This window comes from Mauremys mutica, chromosome 1 (assembly GCF_020497125.1).
Source record: "Mauremys mutica isolate MM-2020 ecotype Southern chromosome 1, ASM2049712v1, whole genome shotgun sequence".
NCBI lineage: Eukaryota > Metazoa > Chordata > Testudines > Geoemydidae > Mauremys > Mauremys mutica.
The window spans coordinates 170,438,721-170,463,951 of record NC_059072.1 but is presented as its reverse complement, the minus strand read 5'-3'; the positions used below and the strand labels follow the sequence as shown (position 1 = coordinate 170,463,951).

Sequence of the window (25,231 nt, the reverse complement as noted above, 5' to 3'; positions counted from 1 at the left end):
TGGGCTAGAGGTGCCTTTTTAATTTTTACTCACCTGGCGGCGCTCCAGGTCTTCAGCGGCGGGTCCTTCACTCACTCCGGGTCTTCAGCGGCACTTCGGCAGCGGGTCCTTCGCTTGCTCTGGGTCTTCGGCGGCACTTCAGTGGCGGGTCCTTCAGTGCCGCCGAAGACCTGGAGTGAGTGAAAGACCCGCTGCTGAAGTGCCACCGAAAACTCAGAGCACCGCCCGGTGAGTACAAGTCCCAGGTGGTTTTTTACATTTTTTTTTAAGTCATCCCTGCCGGGGCCCCGCCAAAACTGTTTGAATTGGGCCCCGCACTTCCTAAAGCCGGCCCTGCTTTCAACAAATATTTGGCTACCGAAATATGCTTGGACTTCTGGTTTTACTTAGTTTTAACACGCCAGCACTTTATTTATCTTATGGAACTTAAATGAAAAGCTCAGAGTGTTAAAAAACCGAGAGTCCACAGAGTTAAATAATAACAATGTCTCATATCTTAAGACTCAGCATTAATTTTGGCAAACGTACTACTGAGGAAGAATTTTCCAGTATACACTGGCACTTCCTTGTTCTTCAAAAGAATTAACTACAACTAGTCCAGTTTGCATTAAATTGTACACCTACCCACTTCTCCCTCCTCGATTCTGCAAAGGTTAAGCATGTTCTCCTTTTAATCTCTTTTATAAGTTTAAGGTCAGATATGGTCACATCACCTATACAGTAGAGTGCAATTCCTTTCCAGGCTTGAGGCCAAATTTTTGAAAGAGCAGCCTTGTTTCGTGTGGGTACATCATGTGCTAGAAAATATAGCCATCTGCAAAAGGAGGCTGGGCCTCATCCCTCTTAAAAATTAGGCCTTTCTAGTTTGTGCAGTTGTACAGGAAATTGAAGGACATCTGCATCTGTGTTCTGCCCTGCAGAATGAGACAGATAACCACCTTTTTCTCTTGCATTATTCTATTCCCTCCATTTTGACACACTTTTTGAGTTACCTTTAAGAGTTACTGTATAGGTCATTCCTAAATAGCTAAACAACTATATTAATCAGTTTTGGCTGCTGAGACCTTAAACCATTAACTACCACCACATAAAAAGTACAACGAATGTAAAGGACCATTTAGGTCTTTGTGTGTAGCGTACAATTGCTGTTTGTTCTTTGTCAGAGTTTGTCTTGAAAGTCATCTTGTGTAACAGGTTTAGTCTATAACTGCTCACAAAAATTATATAAAGAGCCACACGGGTAAGAGAGATTTAAAAAAAAAAAGGCAGTGAACTATTATATATGTTGGCGGTAGCTGGCCAAAGTGTTTTCAGATATCCAAGTGTGGGTACAATAAGTGGGTTCAGATGCTTCAATGAAAGGTGCTATTTAAGTGCAAACTATTAATTTCACTCTTGTAGTATATATTTAAAAGCCTGGTACTTGCTGTTACAGTCCAAGTCCCATGCAGGGAGATCCAGAGCAGCAGCTCTTGATGCTTCATCATGTTCAGTGGCAGCTCTTTCCCGGTCTGGCCTTGTCTCTGTGTAGTGTATAGTGGGAAGTGAAGGGGAATACAGCTCAGCACTAACATAAGGGGCAATAAGAACAGGAGTACTTGTGGCACCTTAGAGACTAACAAATTTATTTCAGCATGAGCTTTCGTGAGCTACAGCTCACTTCTTCGGATGCATAGAATGGAACACACAGACAGGAGATATTTATACATACAGAGAACATGAAAAGGTGGAAGTATGGAACACATACAGACTAACACGGCTGCTACTCTGAAACCTGTCATAAGGGGCAATAGTATGCTGCAGTTTTGGATAGTTCTCTGAAAGCATCCACTCAATGTGCAGCGGCAGTCAAAAAAGCGAACAGAATATTGGGAATAATTAGGACAGGGATAAATAATATGACAGAAAATACCATATTGTCTCTGTATAAATCCATGGTATACCCACATCTTGAATACTGTGTGCAGATGTGGTTTCCCTCTCTCAAAAAAGATATATTGGAATTGGAAAAGGTTCAGAAAAGGGCAAGAAAAATGATTGGGGGTATGGAACAGAAGAGATTAATAAGAGTGGGACTTTTCAGCTTGGAAAAGAGGCAACAAAGGGGGGATATGATAGAGGTCTATAAAATCATGACTGATGTGGAGAAAGTAAATAAGGAAGTGTTATTTACTCCTCATTATCCAAGAACTAGGGGTCACCAAATGAAATTAATAGGCAGCAGGTTTAAAACAAACAAAAGGAAGCATTTCGTCACACAACCCACAGTCAACCTGTGGAACTCTTTGCCAGAGGATGTTCTGAAGGCAAAGACCATAACAGGGAAAGAACTAGATAAGTTTATGGAGGATAGGTCCATCAATGGCTATTAGCCAGGATGAGCACGGATGGTATCCGTAGACTGTGTTTGCCAGAATCAGGGAATGGCAACAGGGATGGATCAATTGATGATTGATCCATCTGTTCATTCCCTCTGGGGCATCTGGCATTGGTCACTGTCAGAAGACAGGATACTGGGCTAGGTAGCCTATTGGCCTGACCCAGTATGGCCTCTCTTATGTTCTTATGGTCAACAAGATGATATGAGCTGACAGTAAATGGTAAGTGAACCAACTTACGCCATTTCCTCATATGCAAAGCCGCGGCATATGCAACAGGACAGCTGGGCCCCAGAGTTTAGTGAGAAACTACACCTGACACACCCCTATTCCTGTGAAATATTGATACAAGTGTTTTGCAACTTTTTCAAAATGCCTGAATCTCCCCTCATACATACCCTTTTTACATTGGTTTAACTCCATAAACCATGGTGTGAAATCAAAATCTGGCCAGCCTCTCCTCGTTGTACAGTATGTCCCAGCACCATGGGCATTGAGTGGGAGGAAAGAGTATCATCAACTGATAAAACCCTTCTGCATTTAAACTGGGCACTGAAGGTAATCTCACTAGGATGCTATATTTACTTAACCTATATCTCTGGAGACCTGTAAGAGGTTTATAGTAGCTCCTAGATGCCGAGTTAGTGCCTAAATGATAGTTGTCGGCAAGCCATTAGAGCTAAGCAGCATAAGCATTTGGATGAATAAATACTGAAAAAGGGTTCTTGGAATGTTTGACACTATGGGTGCCAATGGATCAGCAGATGATATTAACGCCATGGAAATCCATCACTGGTACACAAAATTTATGAAGGAGTGCCCATCTGGACAGCTTTGTCTGCATGAATTTAAACATGTTCTGGGTCTGCAAGGTCTTACTCAAGATGCAAACAAGTACGTTGAACAAGTATTTCACACTTTTGACATGAATAAGGTAAGGATTCCTACTTAACTACATAGCTTTGTTAAAGCTGTGTAATATGCTGCATCAAATGGTATATCTCAATGTTCTGGTCACACTGGTTATTTAGACGTATGGTTCACATATAGCAAGAAACTCCATGTGAATATATGTAAGTAGCCAGAAGCTAATGGGAGTTTGCCTTTTTCAAAAATATCTGTGTACAATCCTAATAGTACTTTCTGAATCAAATCTAGTCGCTTGAAGACTGAATTTCTAAGGCTGTTTTTAGAGTGTGTTAGACAGTGGAGTTTTTTTTCCCATAAATCTACTTGAAAAAGAGTAATTGTTTGACTGGGTCCACATATATCAGTGCTTATGAAGAACTATTAAATATACTGTTCATTGAATGAAACATTTCTTCACAATGCTAAGTGTGTTGTACATTTTAGTTTGAAATTAATCAAATGGCCTTCTCCAGAGATGGCTCCAGCTGCCCCATATGGACTTTTATTCCTCCCCCAACTCTTCAGTGTTTGATATTGCACAGTCGGTTCTACAGCAGCTGTTCCTGCTGCTCTTGTTAACTCTGCTTCATACAGGTTCCCTCTAATCATAGGATTCACATCCAAAAGAGCTCACCTTAATTCCCTCCTGGGTCTAGGAAACACCTTGCAATATTGCCTAATCCTACTTCCACTGAAGTCACTGGGGTTTTGGCCCTTGACTGAAATGAGAGCAGGCTTGGGCTCCAAACTAGCAACTCCACATCACATCAATGGATTCCAAGGTACTCTTGAGCAGAAAGATTCAGTGGGCTCATCCATGTTACACACCCATGGAAAAAGCATTCGGACATTCTCTTCCTGTTCCAATGAACCCAGTGAGGTTGGAATGACTGCATTACTAGTAAAGCAAAATGTGTTAATGCTTCATATCAGGGATTCCAGCAGGGATTACAGTTGGTGATCCAAGGTGCAGACAAGGAGCATTAATCCCATCTTGTTTTAATCTTTAGAAAATCCCTTTCTCTAACATACTTCATTATGAATACAAGTTAAATTAGTGTTTGTGCATGTGATATGTGTGCTGTTACATTGTGCCTAATGGCTCAGGAATTACTAGAGAGCTAATGGACAGTGTTAGCAAGTCGTGATAAAATTGGATACTGGTAACATTAATATTAATTTGCTTTAACAATTTTTTAGGTTTTTTTAATATTGAGAAATTATTGTGCTTTAATCTATGTTTATGTATTCTGAGTACTGCTGGTTGCTGTAATACAAGACTCCATGGTATGCGATAGAATCTTTTGCTTTGTCACAAATGAACTAAGTAGTATTGACAGTTGCTATTTATATTAAGTTCATTTATCATTGGAGGTCACTAGACAACCACATGGAAGGACTGACTAGTAATTGGTTAATCAGAATCAACTAATTCAAGGCGTGTAGCAGTATGGTTGACCAGCTAGCAAACTCTGAATCCATTAAAATGAAATCTGATTTGGAGGGAAGATCCCAATTTTTTTCTCTCTTAATTACGTACAAATAATCTGTTAATGGTTACACTTCAAATATAGCTTTAACAACATTTTAGAGACTCTTTTTAGCTGCTACAGAATTTCTTGGGCCATATGTTAGTCTTCTCCAAGAACTTCTCTCTACTCCTCTATAAGTAATCTGTGGTCCACAAAGCCAGATATCTAAGTGCTGTTAATTTTAATTCAGAAATTTTATTTTTAGACCAATATTTTGAGGAAGATCTAGTATTTTATTGGTGCCTCAGCAAATCAGGGCCTCATAAAGTGTCTGAGGTTAGATTTCCAAAAACCAAGGATGGGACCTGAATACTTTCTGGGAATCATAGTTTTTAAGGTGTCAAGTTGAGCACCCACAAATGGAAGCACACAGAATTGCCAGTCATTTCCCAAAACTTCGGCCTAGATATTTGAAAATGTCTACTCTTTTGATACAGATTTGTACATTATGATATCTGCAAGATTATTTTCCGATGTCTAATGCACTGACTTCTCTGATTTCTATTGGGATTTATCCCTTGTATTTATCAGGTTGTACGCAGATAAAATTTAAAATATGTCTGCATGAGGTGGAGGAATTTTATGCTATTAAACTATGGTCCTCCATTACTGAAATTTCTGGTTTTGGCAGGCAACTAAAAAGGTGGTTCAAAACTTTGGAAATATGCATCCTCAAGAAATTAATGAAGTTTTAAAAATATTTCTACAAAGATCTGTATGCGTACCAAGATCAATAAATCTAGAAAAGGAAAACTGTTATCAAAATAATATATAACCATATCTTTATGACTGAAATTCTATATTTGAGAGAAGAACATGCTTCTCATTCCATCTGGTTAGGGAACCTTCCCCATTTCAGAGAAGTTAGACAACTCGTCTGTTTTAAGACTTAATAAAATCCACCATAAAACAACCTGTCCCAGACTTTTAGCTTCATGTTTAATGATGGGTTTTGAACTGATGCTGCTTTCCCATTCCGCAAGATATTGCGATATTGTTTAATGCTCATCTATATGCTTTTGTAATCTAAAAGACGAGAGTCTTTCTCCTAGGTTGTCACAGCAGCAGATGCAGGAAAAGTTATTGAAAGAGCAAGAAACTGGTTGACACCTATAATATTTTTTTCTTAAAATCAGTGGTATGCTTAAGACTTTACATTCTATACCTTTTACAACCAATACAAATAAATAGGGTGGCATCTACCTTAAGATAAAAGGCTTTTATCCTTTCCCTTTGCTTGCTCTTTTTGTAAAACTTTTGGCTGAAGAAAAATTGAACATCTATTACAATCGAGTGAATGAACTGGTGTGTTTTACTCAAAGCAGGATGGAATAGAGATATTCTACAGAAGATAAAATGTAATCTATCTCTTTAAATAAATACATCTATTTAGGGTTACAGAATCTAGGTGTACTATCTGATTGAGAGTTGACTGCTTTGAATATGGAGAGAGGGTTTGTGGCAACTCAGGGCCCATGCTTTGGGAGTCATGGAAGTTCTCAACTTGAGGTTCGACCCCTTTCTGTTTGCTCTGATGTGAAATATATAACTTTCTTGTTGTAAAATACGTTATCTGCAGAGCCATTCCACAGGCTTGCAGTCTGGTATCAGTAGATAAACTTAATTTAGAAGAAACAAATGATTTGTTAGCATTTGAGCCATTCTACAGTGAGACGTGCTGGGTTTTTATGGCCTGGTTCAGATTTACTCAGTAGCTCTATAATCACTGTGTACTTGATCATCTGGAATATATTGACAACTAGTGACAAAAGTAATAACTTAGCAGTGAAGTAATTCATGAGAGAAGTAGACAACTGTAGTTGCCAAAGATAGCTCTCTCTCTATATATATATATAGTACAGTAAATGCCTTCTGCCTGTGAAGAGCATATCAAAGTAAAGCCTGTGGCTACTTGAAGTGAAAATAAGCTCATAGCAAAAATTCTCTCACTAATGGGCAAATTCAGTCAGATAAGCCTTGGGAAAATGCAACCTCAAAGAAAAGTAGTGCTTTTGCCCGGAAATGTTTGCAACCATGTGAAGGTGCTTAAACTTCACCTCATACTAAAAACCTTTTCATGTGGTGCAAAGGCAAAAAGATTTCAACCTTGATTCTTAACCTTCATAGCTGAAGAGAATATCCATTTTTTTTTAATCTCCAGTGGCACAAATATACCTATCGCTTAGCAAGTGAAGGCCACATCCTCAGCGGTGTGAATAAATATAACTCCATTTTTTTCAAAAGAGCCAAGCCAATTTATACCTGCTCAGGATTTGGCCCAAAATGTCGAAAGGAGAATTTATAAATTGGATACAAGTTGCCCAGTTATTAAGTTTTGTAGACTGCATGGATTGTCTTATAGTACTGATACGTGAGTGCTGGAATAGAGTCTTTGATTAAGAAGCTATATATTGTAAAGTTTCTTAAAGTCCTAAGTAAGCAAAATGGTATAGTATAAAAATACTGCCATACCCAATGTATTGTGTTTGGAATTTCTTCAAAGCATAGAGAAAAAGTCAAAGAAGTTCCACTTACTGTTTTTATAGTTTACGGGTAACATCTGTCTACTGCATTAACTCTTTTCAGTCTTCGGTGGGTTGTATTTGAGCAGTTTTGCATTAACTCTTTTCAGTCTTCGGTGGGTCATATTTGAGCAGTTTATATAGGAGTAAAGAATATCAAAGAACTACATATGTTTTATCTAAGGGTAAGGATATTTTAAAGACAAAACTTCACTGTTACACAGGTTTTGAAGACATCTGATAAAAATTTAAGCAGACTGTTTGCATTTATATTCTCAAGTTACTCTAATGCATATAATTCCATTGTAAGGATTTTTTTAGCCATTTTGGACATTAACTAAAAGCAATATATGACAGATATTTTTTCAGATTATTGAAGTCAAAATCTATAAGATTTTATTTTGAGATTTTTATATATTTCTTTTCAGAGAGGATACAATAAAGCAAAGTTTCTTCAATTTTATTAATGTATTCCATATCTTAATAGTGTGATTGTATCAGGAATATCTTCTCTCCTTTACAATAAAATTCAAAGCCAAAAATTTGAAATTGATAGAAGGAAAACGTACACCAAACCCAGTGTGCCTGTGAAACTCATTGCAACAAGAAATAATTCAGCCAATGTATTACCAATATTCAAAAAAGGCTCGGGCCTTTACACAGATAGTAAGAAGATCCTGAATTGTAATAGGAATTTATAAATATTTGGCATGTTAAGGTATTTCATAGTAACCAGAAAATGGCTACCAATTTCTATGAAAAAGAATGGAAGGGAGGGGGGAGTTCACCCTGAATCAGGATGAAGATCCAAAAACTCAAAAATGTTCATGGAAGTGGAAATCTGCAATATTTTATTTTGGAAACACCAAAACATTGGTGTGAAAGTTTTGGTATTTCTGAAACCGAATATGCTCCCTGGGAGCCACAGTGCCATGTCGACCAGGTGGGCTGCAGAGGAGCCAGGGAGGTGTGTGTGCTGACCGGAAATAGGCAGATTTCTGACAGAAACATGCCTGGTTTATGTCAAAATTATATTGAAACTGACACATTCCCATGAATCATCATTTTCCAACAGAAAAATGTTCTGTCAAAGAATTCCAGCCAGATCTAATAACCCACTTCATAGTTTCTTCCACCTTCCTCTGAAGCATCTGATGCTGATCTACTGGGGGAGATGAGACTGAACTAGATGGGCTCTTGCGCCAATATCATACAGCAATTTGTATGTTCTTATACACAACTGCTTACCATCCCCGTGGCACCTGTAGCAATTGATTCATAAAGTACCATTACAAAAATAATGTATTCTTAGTTGTCATCCCTTCTTAGAACTTACACAGAAGTAAAGTCTATAGAAGTAGGACCCAGTTTTCTATTTTCTATGAGACTTTCCATACCAAATTTATTATCTCAGAACCTTTTGAACCAAATAGCTGTATCTGATCACTTTATCTGCAATACACTGTGGTAGAGCATCTTATTGTTATCCAGAGATGAGAAAGTGAGCCTAGTTTTTCACCGAGAGCAGTCTGAATCTAGTGACTTCAAACACAATTCTTAAACATGTAAGGCTTATGTGAGTTAGATACCTTTCCAAATACTTTCTAAAGCCACGTCCACACACCATACAGTCACAATGTGTTTGCTTTCTGGAGTTTTGTGGGCTTTCTGGAGTTGCTTTCTGGAGTTCTGTTAGGGGGCTTATTCCTTCACCCACTCACTTCCCTGGTCCTTCTCACATGAACAGAGAGCAACAATACCTGAAGTCCAAAGGCACAAACAATTTGATGTTTATTGGGGTGAACTTCCAGTAAGCATGATTCCAGTTTCCTTCCTCAGTGTCCCCCTTCCCAGCTCTGACACCACAGAGCCTTGTCTGTGTCCCTGTTCCCATTCCTCCCACTTTAGCAAAACATGATTCAAATTCCCCCACCCCCATTCCCTGTTCCCATTCCCTCCCTTACTTCCTGATTGACTGCAGACTATATAGTAAAACTTGAGTTCTGCTTAGCTGTACCTTAACCAATCATTTACTAAAATTTAACTAACCAATCCTAACACATTGTAACCTGATTATTTAACCAATTATATCCCACCACCTTAATTGGTTTACACCCAACAAAATTAATTATACAGCAGACAGAAACAATCACAGAACCAGAGGTTATACAGACAAACAATAGGGAAGTGGAGGCTACAGTGATAGAACAATACAGAAATGAGGATTTTACACCCCAGCTATTGATAAGTGAGTTCTTGCCAGTCAGGATGCCATCAAACTAAGTTTCCTTTACATCTTTTAGGCTCTTCCCTTTCTCTGGAGGTGATAGATTGGATCACCTTTCTAACAGCCCCAGATTGCCTTATTTCAATGTGACTAGTTTGGAATGTGAGGATGTGACCATTCGCTTCCCAGCTTATGCTGCCTCCGCTGCTTAGCCAAAGGCTTAGCCTAAGAACAGGGCCTCAGACTGTCACAGTAAGAGAAGGCCCTTACACTGGCAGACAGTGATTTTGAGTCTTTCTTTTATACCTCTATAACTAGCTAAGTGACAAGAATACACCTAAATTCTTAAAGTAAATTCTTTGCAGACAGGCCTGAATATCTATATCATAACAGTTACTAAAAAAAAAAATGAATCGAGTTCAACTCAAGTCTTTTCCCAGTGCATAGCTGATCCAAAGGATCCTACTTCATCACTGTTCAGCGCATACTCTAGGTCCTCTTTATATCTTCCTTCTGTCGAGATGAATTAACAAGCCTCCTACCTGCTCTTAATTCCTTCTCAGCAGAATAAACACCTGCTATCAATGGGACATTCTAAGGAGAAAGCTGCCAGCCTTCTATAGGTCATTTGTGAAAGATCTTAAAAAACCCATCTTGAGGCTTCATAGCTCTTGGAATAGTTTCAGAGGTTTGCAAGAGTATCTAGATTCATTGCTGTTGAGGTTACTTTCCTCACAAATTGCACAGCAGTTTAAATTTGCAATTCAATCACAGGTTTAAAATTGCAGGTTCACAGTTCTAGTCAATGCTCGTAATTCATTAACTTGCATTATTAAAATGTTGGCATTGAATGCACTTCTGGACAGTGTGACTGACTTTCACTGGTGAAATAGCTTGTGGCCCAATAGTTCCCATTAATTCCAATGGGATTTAAGGGCACTCAGCGCCTCATGGAAGTTGAGTCAGCCCCTTGCAATATCAGAGCCTTAACTCTCAGCATTGTACAGGTCGTGCTTTTTATGTTTTATTTTTATTTTTTAATCTAAAGCATATAAAACAGATTGCAGTGCCCTTGAAGGTCTGCAGTGATGGAGATGCCCAGCGTCTGCAGCTCAGGAAATTGGTGTTTACAATATATCGCTTACTGTTCAGCAGAATGAGAAGGAAAAATAGCAGTCTGCAGAAAGTGCATCTTCTTGGGCTCTCGGTCTATTCCTGCAGCCAGGAAGGAAACTCTACTCTTGGGCTATAGAGCATTTTCAGAGGAGACCTGAAACTGATATCCTAATGACTTGAGGTTATTTAAGATCCCCAAGCCAGTACTTCTGCACAGAGTACTTATAAGTGGTATTCTGGCTGAATGTTAAGGTCAGGTAATGAATTCTGCCTCCTGAACAACCCCCATAGTTTTCTACCCAAAGAACTGATATGCACAGTTACTGTGCCCTGTGTGACAAACCCAGGCCAGTGGGGTACAGGAGTCTGGTCCTATTAGTATCCAGGAAGTGGGCGGGCAAAGCCCGCCCACTGCTAAAGGACCTCCCCCCAGCCTAAGGAGAGGATCCACAGGTCCGGGACACTAACTAAGTACGTGGGACAACTAATGAAAAAAACAGGAGCGGGAGTGAGGTCATAGGGCTAAACGAAGGGAACCAGATGGGGACACCGAGCAGAGAACCCCGGACAACGCCCACTGCTCCTCGAAGGCGTCAAGGGAGCCAGTGGACGCCGCCCAGAGGAACTCCGCCCGGATGCGTGAACGGACGGAGGAGCGGAAATAGGCCCCACAGTCGCAGGAAATCCCATCGGCCAACCTCCTCTCCCTGGTTTTATAGATGGCCAGTTTGGCCAGGACTAAGAGGAGGTTGACAAGGAGATCCCGCGACTTCGTGGGGCCACGGATAGGGAGTGCATAGACAAACAGGTGAGGGGAAAAGTGCAACCAAAAACGCAATAGGAGATCCAAGAGGAGCCGGAACAGGGGCTGCAACCTGGCGCACTCTAAATAAACATGCACCAGGGTCTCCTTCACGCCGCAAAAGGGGCAGGTGTTGGGGACAGGGGTAAACCGCGCCAAGTACACGCCCGTGCTCACGGCCCCGTGAAGGAGCCGCCAACTGACATCCCCGGCGGGCCTCGGGACTAGGGCAGAATACAGGCTGGCCCACCGGGGCTCCTCACCCTCGAGAGGTGGCAGGAGGTCCCGCCATTTTGTATCGGGGCGGGACGCGAGGGTGAGGTAGTGAAGCGTGTGGAGCACGAGCGTGTACAGATGTTTTCTTGGCGCGGTCTGGAACAAAACCGGCTGCAGATCGGGCAGCCGGCTTGCAGTGAAAGGGCGAGGGGGGTGATTGGGGCCACGGGGCAGGGGCCCGATAAAAAGATCCACAGGGCCCGGGGTGGAAGGTGGGCGGGGCGTGCCCTCTCGCAGGACCCGGTCGAGGTAAACCCGAGCAGCGGGCAGTAAAGCGGCCTTCACCTCCTGAAGTACGCGCCGGGGGGTACGAGGGCTGGAGAGCCCCATGCGCTGAGCGAGCGTCAGGGGATCCAGCCAGTCTCCCCGGTCGTAGTCCAGGAGGTCTCCGACCCTGGTGACTCCTGCCAAGACCAGCCTCTGGCGCACCGCGGGGGACTCCGCCACCTGCACACGGAGCTGGGGGTTGTGTAGCAGGGGCTCCGCGAGGAGATCGACCCCCACGGTGGCCGCTACGGACCTGGTCGTTGAAAAGAGCTTCCAGGTCCGGAGGAGGTCTTGGTAGAAGACCGGCAGCCCAGAGAGGTCTCGCGGAAGACCTCTCGGATGGAGAGAAAAGAGCTGCCGGTCGTATCGGAGCCCTCGGAAGCGGCGGAGGAAGGTGTGTGCCAATACGCTCCACGCCAGACTACCCACACCGTACAGGAGCCTCTGCAGGGCCTGGAGGCGGAAGACGTGGACCTGAGTGCGCAGGCACTTCAGGCCCTGCCCCCCCTCCTCCAGGGGCAGGTGGAGGACCCCTGCAGAGACCCAGTGCGTTCCTGGCCAAAAGAACTCCAGCACCGCCGTCCGGAGGTTGGCCAGGAAATCCGGGGCCGGGACCAGGGTGTTGAGCCGGTACCAGAGCATGGACAGGACTAATTGATTCAGCACCAGCGCCCTCCCCCGGAGAGAGAGGCACCGGAGTAGTCCTGTCCATTTCCGGAGCCGCGCCCTCACCCCGCCCTCTAAACCATGCCAGTTCTCCGGCGGAGACGGATGCGTGGCAGAAAGGTAAACGCCGAGATAGAGCAGCGGACCCGCGCTCCACCGGATGGCCTGAAGCGCGGGTGGGAGGGAGCTCGCCTGCCACCCGTCCCCTACCACCAGGCCAGAGCTCTTGACCCAGTTGACCCGGGCGGAGGAGGCCGCCGAATAAATGGCCTGGCAAGCCTCCACCCGCGCCAAGTCGCCCGGGTCCTGGACCACGAGGAGCACATCGTCGGCGTACGCCGACAGGACCAGCCGCAGCTCCGGCTCCCGGAGCACCAACCCCGTCAACCTCCGACGGAGGAGACAGAGGAAGGGCTCGATCGCCAGAGCGTACAGCTGACCCGAGAGGGGACACCCCTGCCGTACTCCTCGCCCGAAGCTGACCGGATCGGTCAGGGTCCAGCTGAGCCTGACCAGACACTCCGCGGAAGTGTACAGCACCTGGAGAAAACCCACAAACTGGGGTCCGAAGCCTAACGCTTGCAGAGTGCCCAGGAGATACCCGTGATCCACCCTGTCGAACGCCTTCTCCTGATCCAGGGACAGGAGGGCGAACGACAGACCATCCCTACACCCTAATTCCAGAAGGTCCCGGACCAGATACAAGTTATCAAAGATCGTGCGGCCCGGGACGGTGTAGGTCTGGTCCGGGTGGACCACGTCCGCCAGCACGGACCCTAGCCGAATCGAAATGGCCTTCGCAACGATTTTATAGTCTGTGCTGAGGAGCGAGATGGGACGCCAATTCCGTAAATCGCGGAGGTCCCCCCTCTTCGGCAATAAGGCGAGCATGGCTCGCCTGCACGAAAGAGGGAGGACCCCGCTCCGCAAAGACTCGGCCCAGACGGTGACTAGATCTGGGCCGAGGACGTCCCAGAACACGCGGTAGAACTCCACGGTCAGCCCGTCCATGCCCGGAGATTTATTGGTGGGCATGCGACGGAGGGCTTCCGAGAACTCGGCCAGAGTGAGAGGCAGCTCTAGCTGGTCCCGGTCGCCCGCGCTGACCGTCGGGAGTCCGTCCCAGAGCACTTTGCAAGCGTTAGGATCGGTCGGATCCGGGGAGAAAAGAGCCGCGTAGAAGGCCCTGGCCCTCCCGCAGATCTCCGCCGGATCCGTGAGGGGGGTGCCGTCCTCCGCCAGGAGGCAGGTGACGTGCTTTTGGGCCCCCCTCCTTTTCTCCAGGGCGTAGAAGAAGCGGGAGCCGCGATCCATCTCCCGAAGGAGGCGGATGCGGGATCGAACAAAGGCACCCCGGGCTCGATGATCCTCGAGGGCCCGGAGCTCCTCCCGCTTCTCCCGGCACGCTCCGCAGAGGGATGGATCCTCGGGGCTGGCGGCCAGACGCCTCTCCAGCTTCAAAACCTCCCGTTCCAACTGCTCTATCGCCGCATCCCTCCGTCGGCTGGCTCCCTGGGTGTAGTCGCGGCAGAAGAGCCGGGCGCGCACCTTCCTCAGGTCCCACCATCGCCGCGCCGAGGGAAAGGCGCGTCTCTGCCCTCGCCAGGCCAGCCAGAACTCCCGGAAGGACGCCACGAAGCCCACGTCCTCCAGCAAACTATTATTAAAATGCCAGTAGGCCGGCCCCGGCCTCTCCGCGTAGAGAGAGGCCGTCACGGTGGCAAGATGGTGATCAGAGAAGGGGGCCGGCCGAACGCTGGAGGAGTGGGCTCGTGAAAGGTGGAAACGCGACAAATAAATGCGGTCCAGCCGGGAGTGGCGCGACCGATGGGCCTCCACCCGGACGAAGGTGAAAGTCGAGACGTCGTCCGGGTGGTGGTCGCGCCAGACGTCCACCAGGGAGTGGCGTTCGACGATCTCCCGGAGGACGTCCGCTGCGGCCGGGCACTGCTCGGTCCCCGAGCGGTCCCGTTCCTCGAGGGTGGTGTTAAAGTCCCCGCCCAGGACCAGGCACTCACGAGGATCCAGGGAGCCGAGGAAGGCGGACGCCTGCCGATAAAAACGCAACCTCTCCGGGCCCGATGTCGGGGCATAGACGTTGACGAGATTAACCACAAGCCCCTCCATGCGGACCCGGAGGTGCAGCAGGCGGCCCGGCACAGCCTCGGCGACCCCCAGCACCTCGGGCCGTAGGTCGGGGGAGAACAGGGTCGCCACTCCCGCCGAGCGAACCGAGAGGTGGCTAAAGTAGACCCTGTCCCCCCACTCCAGCCGCCAGCTAGCTTCAGCGGCCGGATCCGTATGGGTCTCCTGCAGGAAAACCACAGAGTACCCCCCGACCCGAAGGAAGGAGAGCACCTGGCTCCTGCGGAGACCCATCCTACAGCCCCGGGCGTTCAAAGTGGCAAAGATGATCGTCGCCATGAGGAGTGCTGGGGGGGATCCTCGCTGGCAGACACGCCCACGGCCTCCGTCGGGCCGCGCAGCAATCCGTGACCAAACCCGTGGGTGAGGAGAGAGTCACGGAAGAGGCAGACCCGCCGGTAGATCGCGGCGGCCTGCTTCCCGGTCCCCTTACCCTCCCCTATGAGGGCCTTTGCGGCCCGGAGGATTAGATGGAAATCCCCCCACCGCTGGAGCGCGAGTTGGACTTTGTTACGGGAGCCACGGACGTCCTCAAGGAACGCCCGCAGCTCCTCCCTCAGCGCATGGGGGGCGGGGTAACGGATCGATGACCGTCCCCCAGCGGGGCCCCCATCACAGCCCCGTGGCCCACCAAGGCGGGCAGGCAGGGGGCAGACCCTCGACGTGGCGTCCGATGGGCCGACGCCACGCGGCCCGCCCCGCTCCCCAGTTCAACAGGGAGCGGCGGAAGGAGAGCAGCAGCCCCTGATGGGTCAGAGCAGGGAAAAACAACTAAGGCCGCACCCTGGGGAGTATCCCGAGGGGCGGCAATGGCATCACGGGAGGTGGAGGGGACAAGAGTAGGGCAAGGGGTCGGTTGGCCCACACCCAAGAGGGACACCCCCTGGGAATCGGGTCCGGGCAGCGGGGCATCGGCCGTCGCCTCGATGGGCTCGGTGGCCGTCAGCGGGGTGCCACCCGCAGCCGGGATGATGGAGGATCCCAGGGGACCCTCAGAGGCAGGAGCAGAAGCGGCAGTCAGGGGAGGGGAAACCGGGGACAGGGGGACCGAGGTGAGGTCACTCAGATCGAGGCCCGCTAGTAAAGGGTCGTCCTCCCCCTGCGTAACCGGGGTCAGACCCAGGGCCTCGATCTCCTCATAGATGGAGGGGAGATCGCCATCCGCCACCCCGGGGCCCTCCCCGCCAGCACCCGAAGCGACGCCCACCTCAGTCCTCGCGGAGGCTGCGGATGGCAAGCGGGCAAGGGGGGCTCCCTCGGGGGCTTCCTCAGGAAGGGACCCTGGAGGAGGGGCAGCGTCACCGTCCGGTGCTGCCACGTCGCGCCCAGCCGGCACCACAAAACGGGCGTCGTCGGGGGGCAAGGCGGAAGGCTCGTCATCAGAGACCCCCTTCCTGCTCTTCCGGGGGGCCTCCGAATCCGAAAGATGTAATGGGACCGGAGCCTTCCGCTTGCCCCGCTTCCCCTGCACTAAGGACCAGCCCTCCATGGCATCATCCGGGGGCTGGCTAACAGGGGTCAGGTCTGGGGGCAAGGGCAGCGGCTTAGGGACTCGGGGAGGCAACGGAGGGGCAACAGGAACGAGGGAAAAGTCTCCCTGGGGCGGGCCCTCTCCCACGCCCGGCGTTATCTCCGCCGCACCCTCTTCCACAGCGGTGGACTGAGAAGGAGGAGGGGCAGCGTCAGGTGCTGGGCAGCTTGGGGCACTGGCGGTGACGGGGCCAGCGCCATACCGGGGCTCGGGGGTCCCGGACGCTCCTCCGTGCCGGGCCAAGGGGCAGTCCCTCCGGACGTGCCCCATCGCCCGGCAGAGGTAGCACCGGGCCTCCCCCGTTGAATAATGCACCCGGTAGCGGGCTCCCTGGTAGGGGACCACAAAGGACCCCTCGAGCGCCTCTCCGTCACGTGCCGCCGGCGGCAGTTGAAGCTGCACTTGCCGGCGGAACGAGAGGACGTGACGGAGGGCGGGGTCCTTGCAGCCCAACGGGAGAGGGCTGATGACAGAAATAGGGCGACCCAGGGCAGAAAGGGCGGGCAGCAGGGCGGCATTGGGCAGGAAGGGAGGGACGGAGGTCAGGACCAAGCGGACCCCCAGGTCTTCCAAGGGCTCCAGGGGCACAAACACGCCCCCCACCGCCAGACCCGTCTCTACCGCTTCCTGGGCGGCGGCCTCCGACGCCAGGAAGAAGACCACCTTCCCGTACATTTTGGAGGCCGCCACAATGGCTGTGGGCCCCACTACCCTCGCCAACGCCCTCACATAGGTTTCGACGTGGGGCGAGGCGGGCACCAGGAGGCAACGGACGCCGTGCTTCCTAGTCAAGGTGGGGAAGGGGCCCCGGCCGCTAAAGATGGTAGTGGAAGCGGCAGGCGGAGAAGTAGCGGCAGGCGGGGGGGCCGCCGCCACCTGGGCATATCCCCTGGGGGCCGGGGGAGGGACACCTGCGGAGCTGGTAGAGGGAACAGCGGGGAGGGATGCCGCGGCCGGTAGCGGGACCACGGCAGCGGGGGTAGTCCCCGCCATGGAGGGCCTGGTCTTTATAGCTGGGCCCTTACCCTTCTTCCCACCCCGACCTTTCCGACCGGCTGGGGGGGCTCCCTCCGAATCGGAAGGGGCGAAGGACGTGGCAGCAGCGGACGTCTCCCCGATACACGCCGGTGCCGGTGCCCCAGCGGGGGCAGTGGCAGGTAAACCGGCAGCGGCGGTCGAGGTAGAGGCTTGGGGATTGGACACGGGGGTTTCGGGAGGAGGGGCGGTGGGAGCATCGCGAGGGGTCTCCCCCGCCGCGTCCCCCGCCATAACGAGAGCGGGAAGGGGGACAAACAGCGAGGGGAGGGGAGGGAAAGGAGGCGACCACCCCTCCCCGCTAGGCTGCAGGCAGGGGAGGAGGGTGCCAGAAAGGGAAGGCTAGAGGGGCGTGGGGAGCAAGCAAGGACCCAGGGGCGGGAGGGTGGCAGGCCACCGACCCAGAGGGGAATTCCGGCTCCTCTAGTTGCACTAGGGGATCAGGGGGGCTAACAGCATAGGGGGGTGCAGTGAACAAGGGCAAACTCAAATGGGGGAAGAGCACAAGCGCATGGAAGGGGGCATGGGCGTACGAGGGGAGGGGCTAAACAGGGCTGGGGAAGCACAGGGAGGGGGGAAAGGCGAGCTAGGAGCGGGGCGGGGCAGAGGGACCACGGGGCTAGCTGCAGGGCTGGGGCAGGACAATCAGGGCCACATGGGAAATGGGTGGGGCAGACAAAAGTGGCAAAGGAGAGGGGGCCAGACCAAGGGGTGGGGGTGGGGGGGTGCGCCCACGGGCACTTGAGCAAAAAGTCAATTGTAGCTGGCTGCTGCTGCTACAGGCCCAAATGGTGGAAGTGGGCGTGGCAAGGCAGGTGAGCAGCTCAGTCCCAGAGGCAGGAGGCCGAAGCAGAAGGAAAAACAGCCAGCGGGGGTGGTGGAGGGGGCAACGATGGTGGTGGGGGCGAAGGGGGACACAGATGGACCGGGGGCAGGCTCCACGCCACACCCCTGGTGTCCCAACAGACACAGTCCAAACCCCCACCACAAGAGCACAGTTCAAAAAATACTCAGTCCTTTAGTGCCCCCTCCACGGTGGTCTTCAGAGCCTCTATGAGGTCCTCCAGCAGCAGGCGGTCCTCTCCTTCTCCTTCTCCTCCGCCTCGGGGCTCCAGCAGCTCCCCAGCAGCAAACACAGCAGCTCCAGCAGCTCCAGGCGGTGGTCTGGTGGCCGGGCAGGAGGGACCCCGCTCAGAAGATGGTGGTGGTGGAGCCCTCAGCAACAAGGGCTGGAGCTGGGGTCCCTCACTCCCCTCCTCCGGGGAGCAGGCCAGCAGCCCCCCCCAAGGGGCTGTAGGTGGAGTAACAGCAGCAACTGGGTGGTCCTATTAGTATCCAGGAAGTGGGCGGGCGAAGCCCGCCCACTGCTAAAGGACCTCCCCCCAGCCTAAGGAGAGGATCCACAGGTCCGGGACACTAACTAAGTACGTGGGACAACTAATGAAAAAAACAGGAGCGGGAGTGAGGTCATAGGGCTAAACGAAGGGAACCAGATGGGGACACCGAGCAGAGAACCCCGGACAACGCCCACTGCTCCTCAAAGGCGTCAAGGGAGCCAGTGGACGCCGCCCAGAGGAACTCCCCCCGGATGCGTGAACGGACGGAGGAGCGGAAATAGGCCCCACAGTCGCAGGAAATCCCATTGGCCAACCTCCTCTCCCTGGTTTTATAGATGGCCAGTTTGGCCAGGACTAAGAGGAGGTTGACAAGGAGATCCCGCGACTTCGTGGGGCCACGGATAGGGAGTGCATAGACAAACAGGTGAGGGGAAAAGTGCAACCAAAAATGCAATAGGAGATCCAAGAGGAGCCGGAACAGGGGCTGCAACCTGGCGCACTCTAAATAAACATGCGCCGGGTCTCCTTCACGCCGCAAAAGGGGCAGGTGTTGGGGACAGGGGTAAACCGCGCCAAGTACACGCCCGTGCTCACGGCCCCGTGAAGGAGCCGCCAACTGACATCCCCGGCGGGCCTCGGGACTAGGGCAGAATACAGGCTGGCCCACCAGGGCTCCTCACCCTCGAGAGGTGGCAGGAGGTCCCGCCATTTTGTATCGGGGCGGGACGCGAGGGTGAGGTAGTGAAGCGTGTGGAGCACGAGCGTGTACAGATGTTTTCTTGGCGCGGTCTGGAACAAAACCGGCTGCAGATCGGGCAGCCGGCTTGCAGTGAAAGGGCGAGGGGGGTGATTGGGGCCACGGGGCAGGGGCCCGATAAAAAGATCCACAGGGCCCGGGGTGGAAGGTGGGCGGGGCGTGCCCTCTCGCAGGACCCGGTCGAGGTAAACCCGAGCAGCGGGCAGTAAAGCGGCCTTCACCTCCTGAAGTACGCGCCGGGGGGTACGAGGGCTGGAGAGCCCCATGCGCTGAGCGAGCGTCAGGGGATCCAGCCAGTCTCCCCGGTCGTAGTCCAGGAGGTCTCCGACCCTGGTGACTCCTGCCAAGACCAGCCTCTGGCGCACCGCGGGGGACTCCGCCACCTGCACACGGAGCTGGGGAGCAACTGGGTGGTCCTATTAGTATCCAGGAAGTGGGCGGGCGAAGCCCGCCCACTGCTAAAGGACCTCCCCCCAGCCTAAGGAGAGGATCCACAGGTCCGGGACACTAACTAAGTACGTGGGACAACTAATGAAAAAAACAGGAGCGGGGGTGAGGTCATAGGGCTAAACGAAGGGAACCAGATGGGGACACCGAGCAGAGAACCCCGGACAACGCCCACTGCTCCTCGAAGGCGTCAAGGGAGCCAGTGGACGCCGCCCAGAGGAACTCCGCCCGGATGCGTGAACGGATGGAGGAGCGGAAATAGGCCCCACAGTCGCAGGAAATCCCATCGGCCAACCTCCTCTCCCTGGTTTTATAGATGGCCAGTTTGGCCAGGACTAAGAGGAGGTTGACAAGGAGATCCCGCGACTTCGTGGGGCCACGGATGGGGAGTGCATAGATAAACAGGTGAGGGGAAAAGTGCAACCAAAAACGCAATAGGAGATCCAAGAGGAGCCGGAACAGGGGCTGCAACCTGGCGCACTCTAAATAAACATGCGCCAGGGTCTCCTTCACGCCGCAAAAGGGGCAGGTGTTGGGGACAGGGGTAAACCGCGCCAAGTACACGCCCGTGCTCACGGCCCCGTGAAGGAGCCGCCAACTGACATCCCCGGCGGGCCTCGGGACTAGGGCAGAATACAGGCTGGCCCACCGGGGCTCCTCACCCTCGAGAGGTGGCAGGAGGTCCCGCCATTTCGTATCGGGGCGGGACGCGAGGGCGAGGTAGTGAAGCGTGTGGAGCACGAGCGTGTACAGATGTTTTCTTGGCGCGGTCTGGAACAAAACCGGCTGCAGATCGGGCAGCCGGCTTGCAGTGAAAGGGCGAGGGGGGTGATTGGGGCCACGGGGCAGGGGCCCGATAAAAAGATCCACAGGGCCCGGGGTGGAAGGTGGGCGGGGCGTGCCCTCTCGCAGGACCCGGTCGAGGTAAACCCGAGCAGCGGGCAGTAAAGCGGCCTTCACCTCCTGAAGTACGCGCCGGGGGGTACGAGGGCTGGAGAGCCCCATGCGCTGAGCGAGCGTCAGGGGATCCAGCCAGTCTCCCCGGTCGTAGTCCAGGAGGTCTCCGACCCTGGTGACTCCTGCCAAGACCAGCCTCTGGCGCACCGCGGGGGACTCCGCCACCTGCACACGGAGCTGGGGAGCAACTGGGTGGTCCTATTAGTATCCAGGAAGTGGGCGGGCGAAGCCCGCCCACTGCTAAAGGACCTCCCCCCAGCCTAAGGAGAGGATCCACAGGTCCGGGACACTAACTAAGTACGTGGGACAACTAATGAAAAAAAACAGGAGCGGGAGTGAGGTCATAGGGCTAAACGAAGGGAACCAGATGGGGACACCGAGCAGAGAACCCCGGACAACGCCCACTGCTCCTCGAAGGCGTCAAGGGAGCCAGTGGACGCCGCCCAGAGGAACTCTGCCCGGATGCGTGAACGGACAGAGGATCGGAAATAGGCCCCACAGTCACAGGAAATCCCGTCGGCCAACCTCCTCTCCCTGGTTTTGTAGATGGCCAGTTTGGCCAGGGCCAAGAGGAGGTTGACAAGGAGATCCCGCGACTTCGTGGGGCCACGGATGGGGAGTGCATAGATAAACAGGTGAGGGGAAAAGTGCAACCAAAAACGTAAGAGGAGAGCCAAGAGGAGCCGGAACAGGGGCTGCAACCTGGCACACTCTAAATAAACATGCGCCAGGGTCTCCTTCACGCCGCAAAAGGGGCAGGTGTTGGGGACAGGGGTAAACCGCGCCAAGTACACGCCCGTGCTCACGGCCCCGTGAAGGAGCCGCCAACTGACATCCCCGGCGGGCCTCGGGACTAGGGCAGAATACAGGCTGGCCCACCGGGGCTCCTCACCCTCGAGAGGTGGCAGGAGGTCCCGCCACTTCGTATCGGGGCGGGACGCGAGGGCGAGGTAGTGAAGCGTGTGGAGCACGAGCGTGTACAGATGTTTTCTTGGCGCGGTCTGGAACAAAACCGGCTGCAGATCGGGCAGCCGGCTTGCAGTGAAAGGGCGAGGGGGGTGATTGGGGCCACGGGGCAAGGGCCCGATAAAAAGATCCACAGGGCCCGGGGTGGAAGGTGGGCGGGGCGTGCCCTCTCGCAGGACCCGGTCGAGGTAAACCCGAGCAGCGGGCAGTAAAGCGGCCTTCACCTCCTGAAGTACGCGCCGGGGGGTACGAGGGCTGGAGAGCCCCATGCGCTGAGCGAGCGTCAGGGGATCCAGCCAGTCTCCCCGGTCGTAGTCCAGGAGGTCTCCGACCCTGGTGACTTCTGCCAAGACCAGCCTCTGGCGCACCGCTGGGGACTCCGCCACCTGCACACGGAGCTGGGGGTTGTGTAGCAGGGGCTCCGCGAGGAGATCAACCCCCACGGTGGCCGCCACGGACCTGGTCGTTGAAAAGAGCTTCCAGGTCCGGAGGAGGTCTTGGTAGAAGACCGGCAGCCCAGAGAGGTCTCGCGGAAGACCACTCGGATGGAGAGAAAAGAGCTGCCGGTCGTATCGGAGCCCTCGAAGCGGCGGAGGAAGGTGTGCGCCAAGACGCTCCACGCCGGACTACCCACACCGTACAGGAGCCTCTGCAGGGCCTGGAGGCGGAAGACGTGGACCTGAGTGCGCAGGCACTTCAGGCCCTGCCCCCCCTCCTCCAGGGGCAGGTGGAGGACCCCTGCAGAGACCCAGTGCGTTCCTGGCCAGAAGAACTCCAGAACCGCCGTCCGGAGGTTGGCCAGGAAATCCGGGGCCGGGACCAGGGTGTTGAGCCGGTACCAGAGCATGGACAGGACTAATTGATTTAGCACCAGCGCCCTCCCTCGAAGAGAGAGGCACCGGAGTAGTCCTGTCCATTTCTGGAGCCGCGCCCTCACCCCGCCCTCTAAACCATGCCAGTTCTCCGGCGGAGACGGATGCGTGGCAGAAAGGTAAACGCCGAGATAGAGCAGCGGACCCGCGCTCCACCGGATGGCCTGAAGCGCGGGTGGGAGGGAGCTCGCCTGCCACCCGTCCCCTACCACCAGGCCAGAGCTCTTGACCCAGTTGACCCGGGCGGAGGAGGCCGCCGAATAAATGGCCTGGCAAGCCTCCACCCGCGCCAAGTCGCCCGGGTCCTGGACCACGAGGAGCACATCGTCGGCGTACGCCGACAGGACCAGCCGCAGCTCTGGCTCCCGGAGCACCAACCCCGTCAACCTCCGACGGAGGAGACAGAGGAAGGGCTCGATCGCCAGAGCGTACAGCTGACCCGAGAGTGGGCACCCCTGCCGCACTCCTCGCCCGAAGCTGACCGGCTCGGTCAGGGTCCAGTTGAGCCTGACCAGACACTCCGCGGAAGTGTACAGCACCTGGAGAAAACCCACAAACTGGGGTCCGAAGCCTAACGCTTGCAGAGTGCCCAGGAGATACCCGTGATCCACCCTGTCGAACGCCTTCTCCTGATCCAGGGACAGGAGGGCGAACGACAGACCATCCCTACACCCTAATTCCAGAAGGTCCCGGACCAGATACAAGTTATCAAAGATCGTGCGGCCCGGGACGGTGTAGGTCTGGTCCGGGTGGACCACGTCCGCCAGCACGGACCCTAGCCGAATCGAAATGGCCTTCGCAACGATTTTATAGTCCGTGCTGAGGAGCGAGATGGGACGCCAATTCCGTAAATCGCGGAGGTCCCCCCTCTTCGGCAATAAGGCGAGCACGGCTCGCCTGCACGAAAGAGGGAGGACCCCGCTCCGCAAAGACTCGGCCCAGACGGTGACTAGGTCTGGGCCGAGGACGTCCCAGAACACGCGGTAGAACTCCACGGTCAGCCCGTCCATGCCCGGAGATTTATTGGTGGGCATGCGACGGAGGGCTTCCGAGAACTCGGCCAGAGTGAGAGGCAGCTCTAGCCGGTCCCGGTCGCCCGCGCTGACCGTCGGGAGTCCGTCCCAGAGCACTTTGCAAGCGTTAGGATCGGTCGGATCCGGGGAGAAAAGAGCCGCGTAGAAGGCCCTGGCCCTCCCGCAGATCTCCGCCGGATCCGTGAGGGGGGTGCCGTCCTCCGCCAGGAGGCAGGTGACGTGCTTTTTGGCCCCCCTCCTTTTCTCCAGGGCGTAGAAGAAGCGGGAGCCGCGATCCATCTCCCGAAGGAGGCGGATGCGGGATCGAACAAAGGCACCCCGGGCTCGATGATCCTCGAGGGCCCGGAGCTCCTCCCGCTTCTCCCGGCACGCTCCGCAGAGGGATGGATCCTCGGGGCTGGCGGCCAGACGCCTCTCCAGCTTCAAAACCTCCCGTTCCAACTGCTCTATCGCCGCATCCCTCCGTCGGCTGGCGCCCCGGGTGTAGTCGCGGCAGAAGAGCCGGGCGCGCACCTTCCCCAGGTCCCACCATCGCCGCGCCGAGGGAAAGGCGCGTCTCTGCCCTCGCCAGGCCAGCCAGAACTCCCGGAAGGACGCCACGAAGCCCACGTCCTCCAGCAAACTATTATTAAAATGCCAGTAGGCCGGCCCCGGCCTCTCCGCGCAGAGAGAGGCCGTCACGGTGGCAAGGTGGTGATCAGAAAAGGGGGCCGGCCGAACGCTGGAGGAGTGGGCTCGTGAAAGGTGGAAACGTGACAGATAAATGCGGTCCAGCCGGGAGTGGCGCGACCGATGGGCCTCCACCCGGACGAAGGTGAAAGTCGAGACGTCGTCCGGGTGGTGGTCGCGCCAGACGTCCACCAGGGAGTGGTGTTCGACGATCTCCCGGAGGACGTCCGCTGCGGCCGGGCACTGCTCGGTCCCCGAGCGGTCCCGTTCCTCAAGGGTGGTGTTAAAGTCCCCGCCCAGGACCAGGCACTCATGAGGATCCAGGGAGCCGAGGAAGGCGGACGCCTGCCGATAAAAATGCAACCTCTCCGGGCCCGATGTCGGGGCGTAGACGTTGACGAGATTAACCACAAGCCCCTCCATGCGGACCCGGAGGTGCAGCAGGCGGCCCGGCACAGCCTCGGCGACCCCCAGCACCTCGGGCCGTAGGTCGGGGGAGAACAGGGTCGCCACTCCCGCCGAGCGAACCGAGAGGTGGCTAAAGTAGACCCTGTCCCCCCACTCCAGCCGCCAGCTAGCTTCAGCGGCCGGATCCGTATGGGTCTCCTGCAGGAAAACCACAGAGTACCCTCCGTCCCGAAGGAAGGAGAGCACCTGGCTCCTGCGGAGACCCATCCTACAGCCCCGGGCGTTCAAAGTGGCAAAGATGATCGTCGCCATGAGGAGTGTTGGGGGGGATCCTCGCCGGCAGACACGCCCACGGCCTCCGTCGGGCCGCGCAGCAAT

The 25,231-nt window shown here is 53.5% G+C and overlaps 1 protein-coding gene across 1 annotated transcript in view; it reads left to right on the top strand.

The window, feature by feature from the left end:
* The first annotated feature begins 3,120 nt into the window (after positions 1-3,120).
* Positions 3,121-25,231, top strand: part of GUCA1C (guanylate cyclase activator 1C) — a 70,204-nt gene continuing 48,093 nt past the window's right edge. The window contains exon 1 of the mRNA XM_044988485.1: positions 3,121-3,312. Coding sequence (XP_044844420.1) covers positions 3,121-3,312 — 192 coding nt within the window. The remainder of the gene's footprint in view (positions 3,313-25,231) is intronic.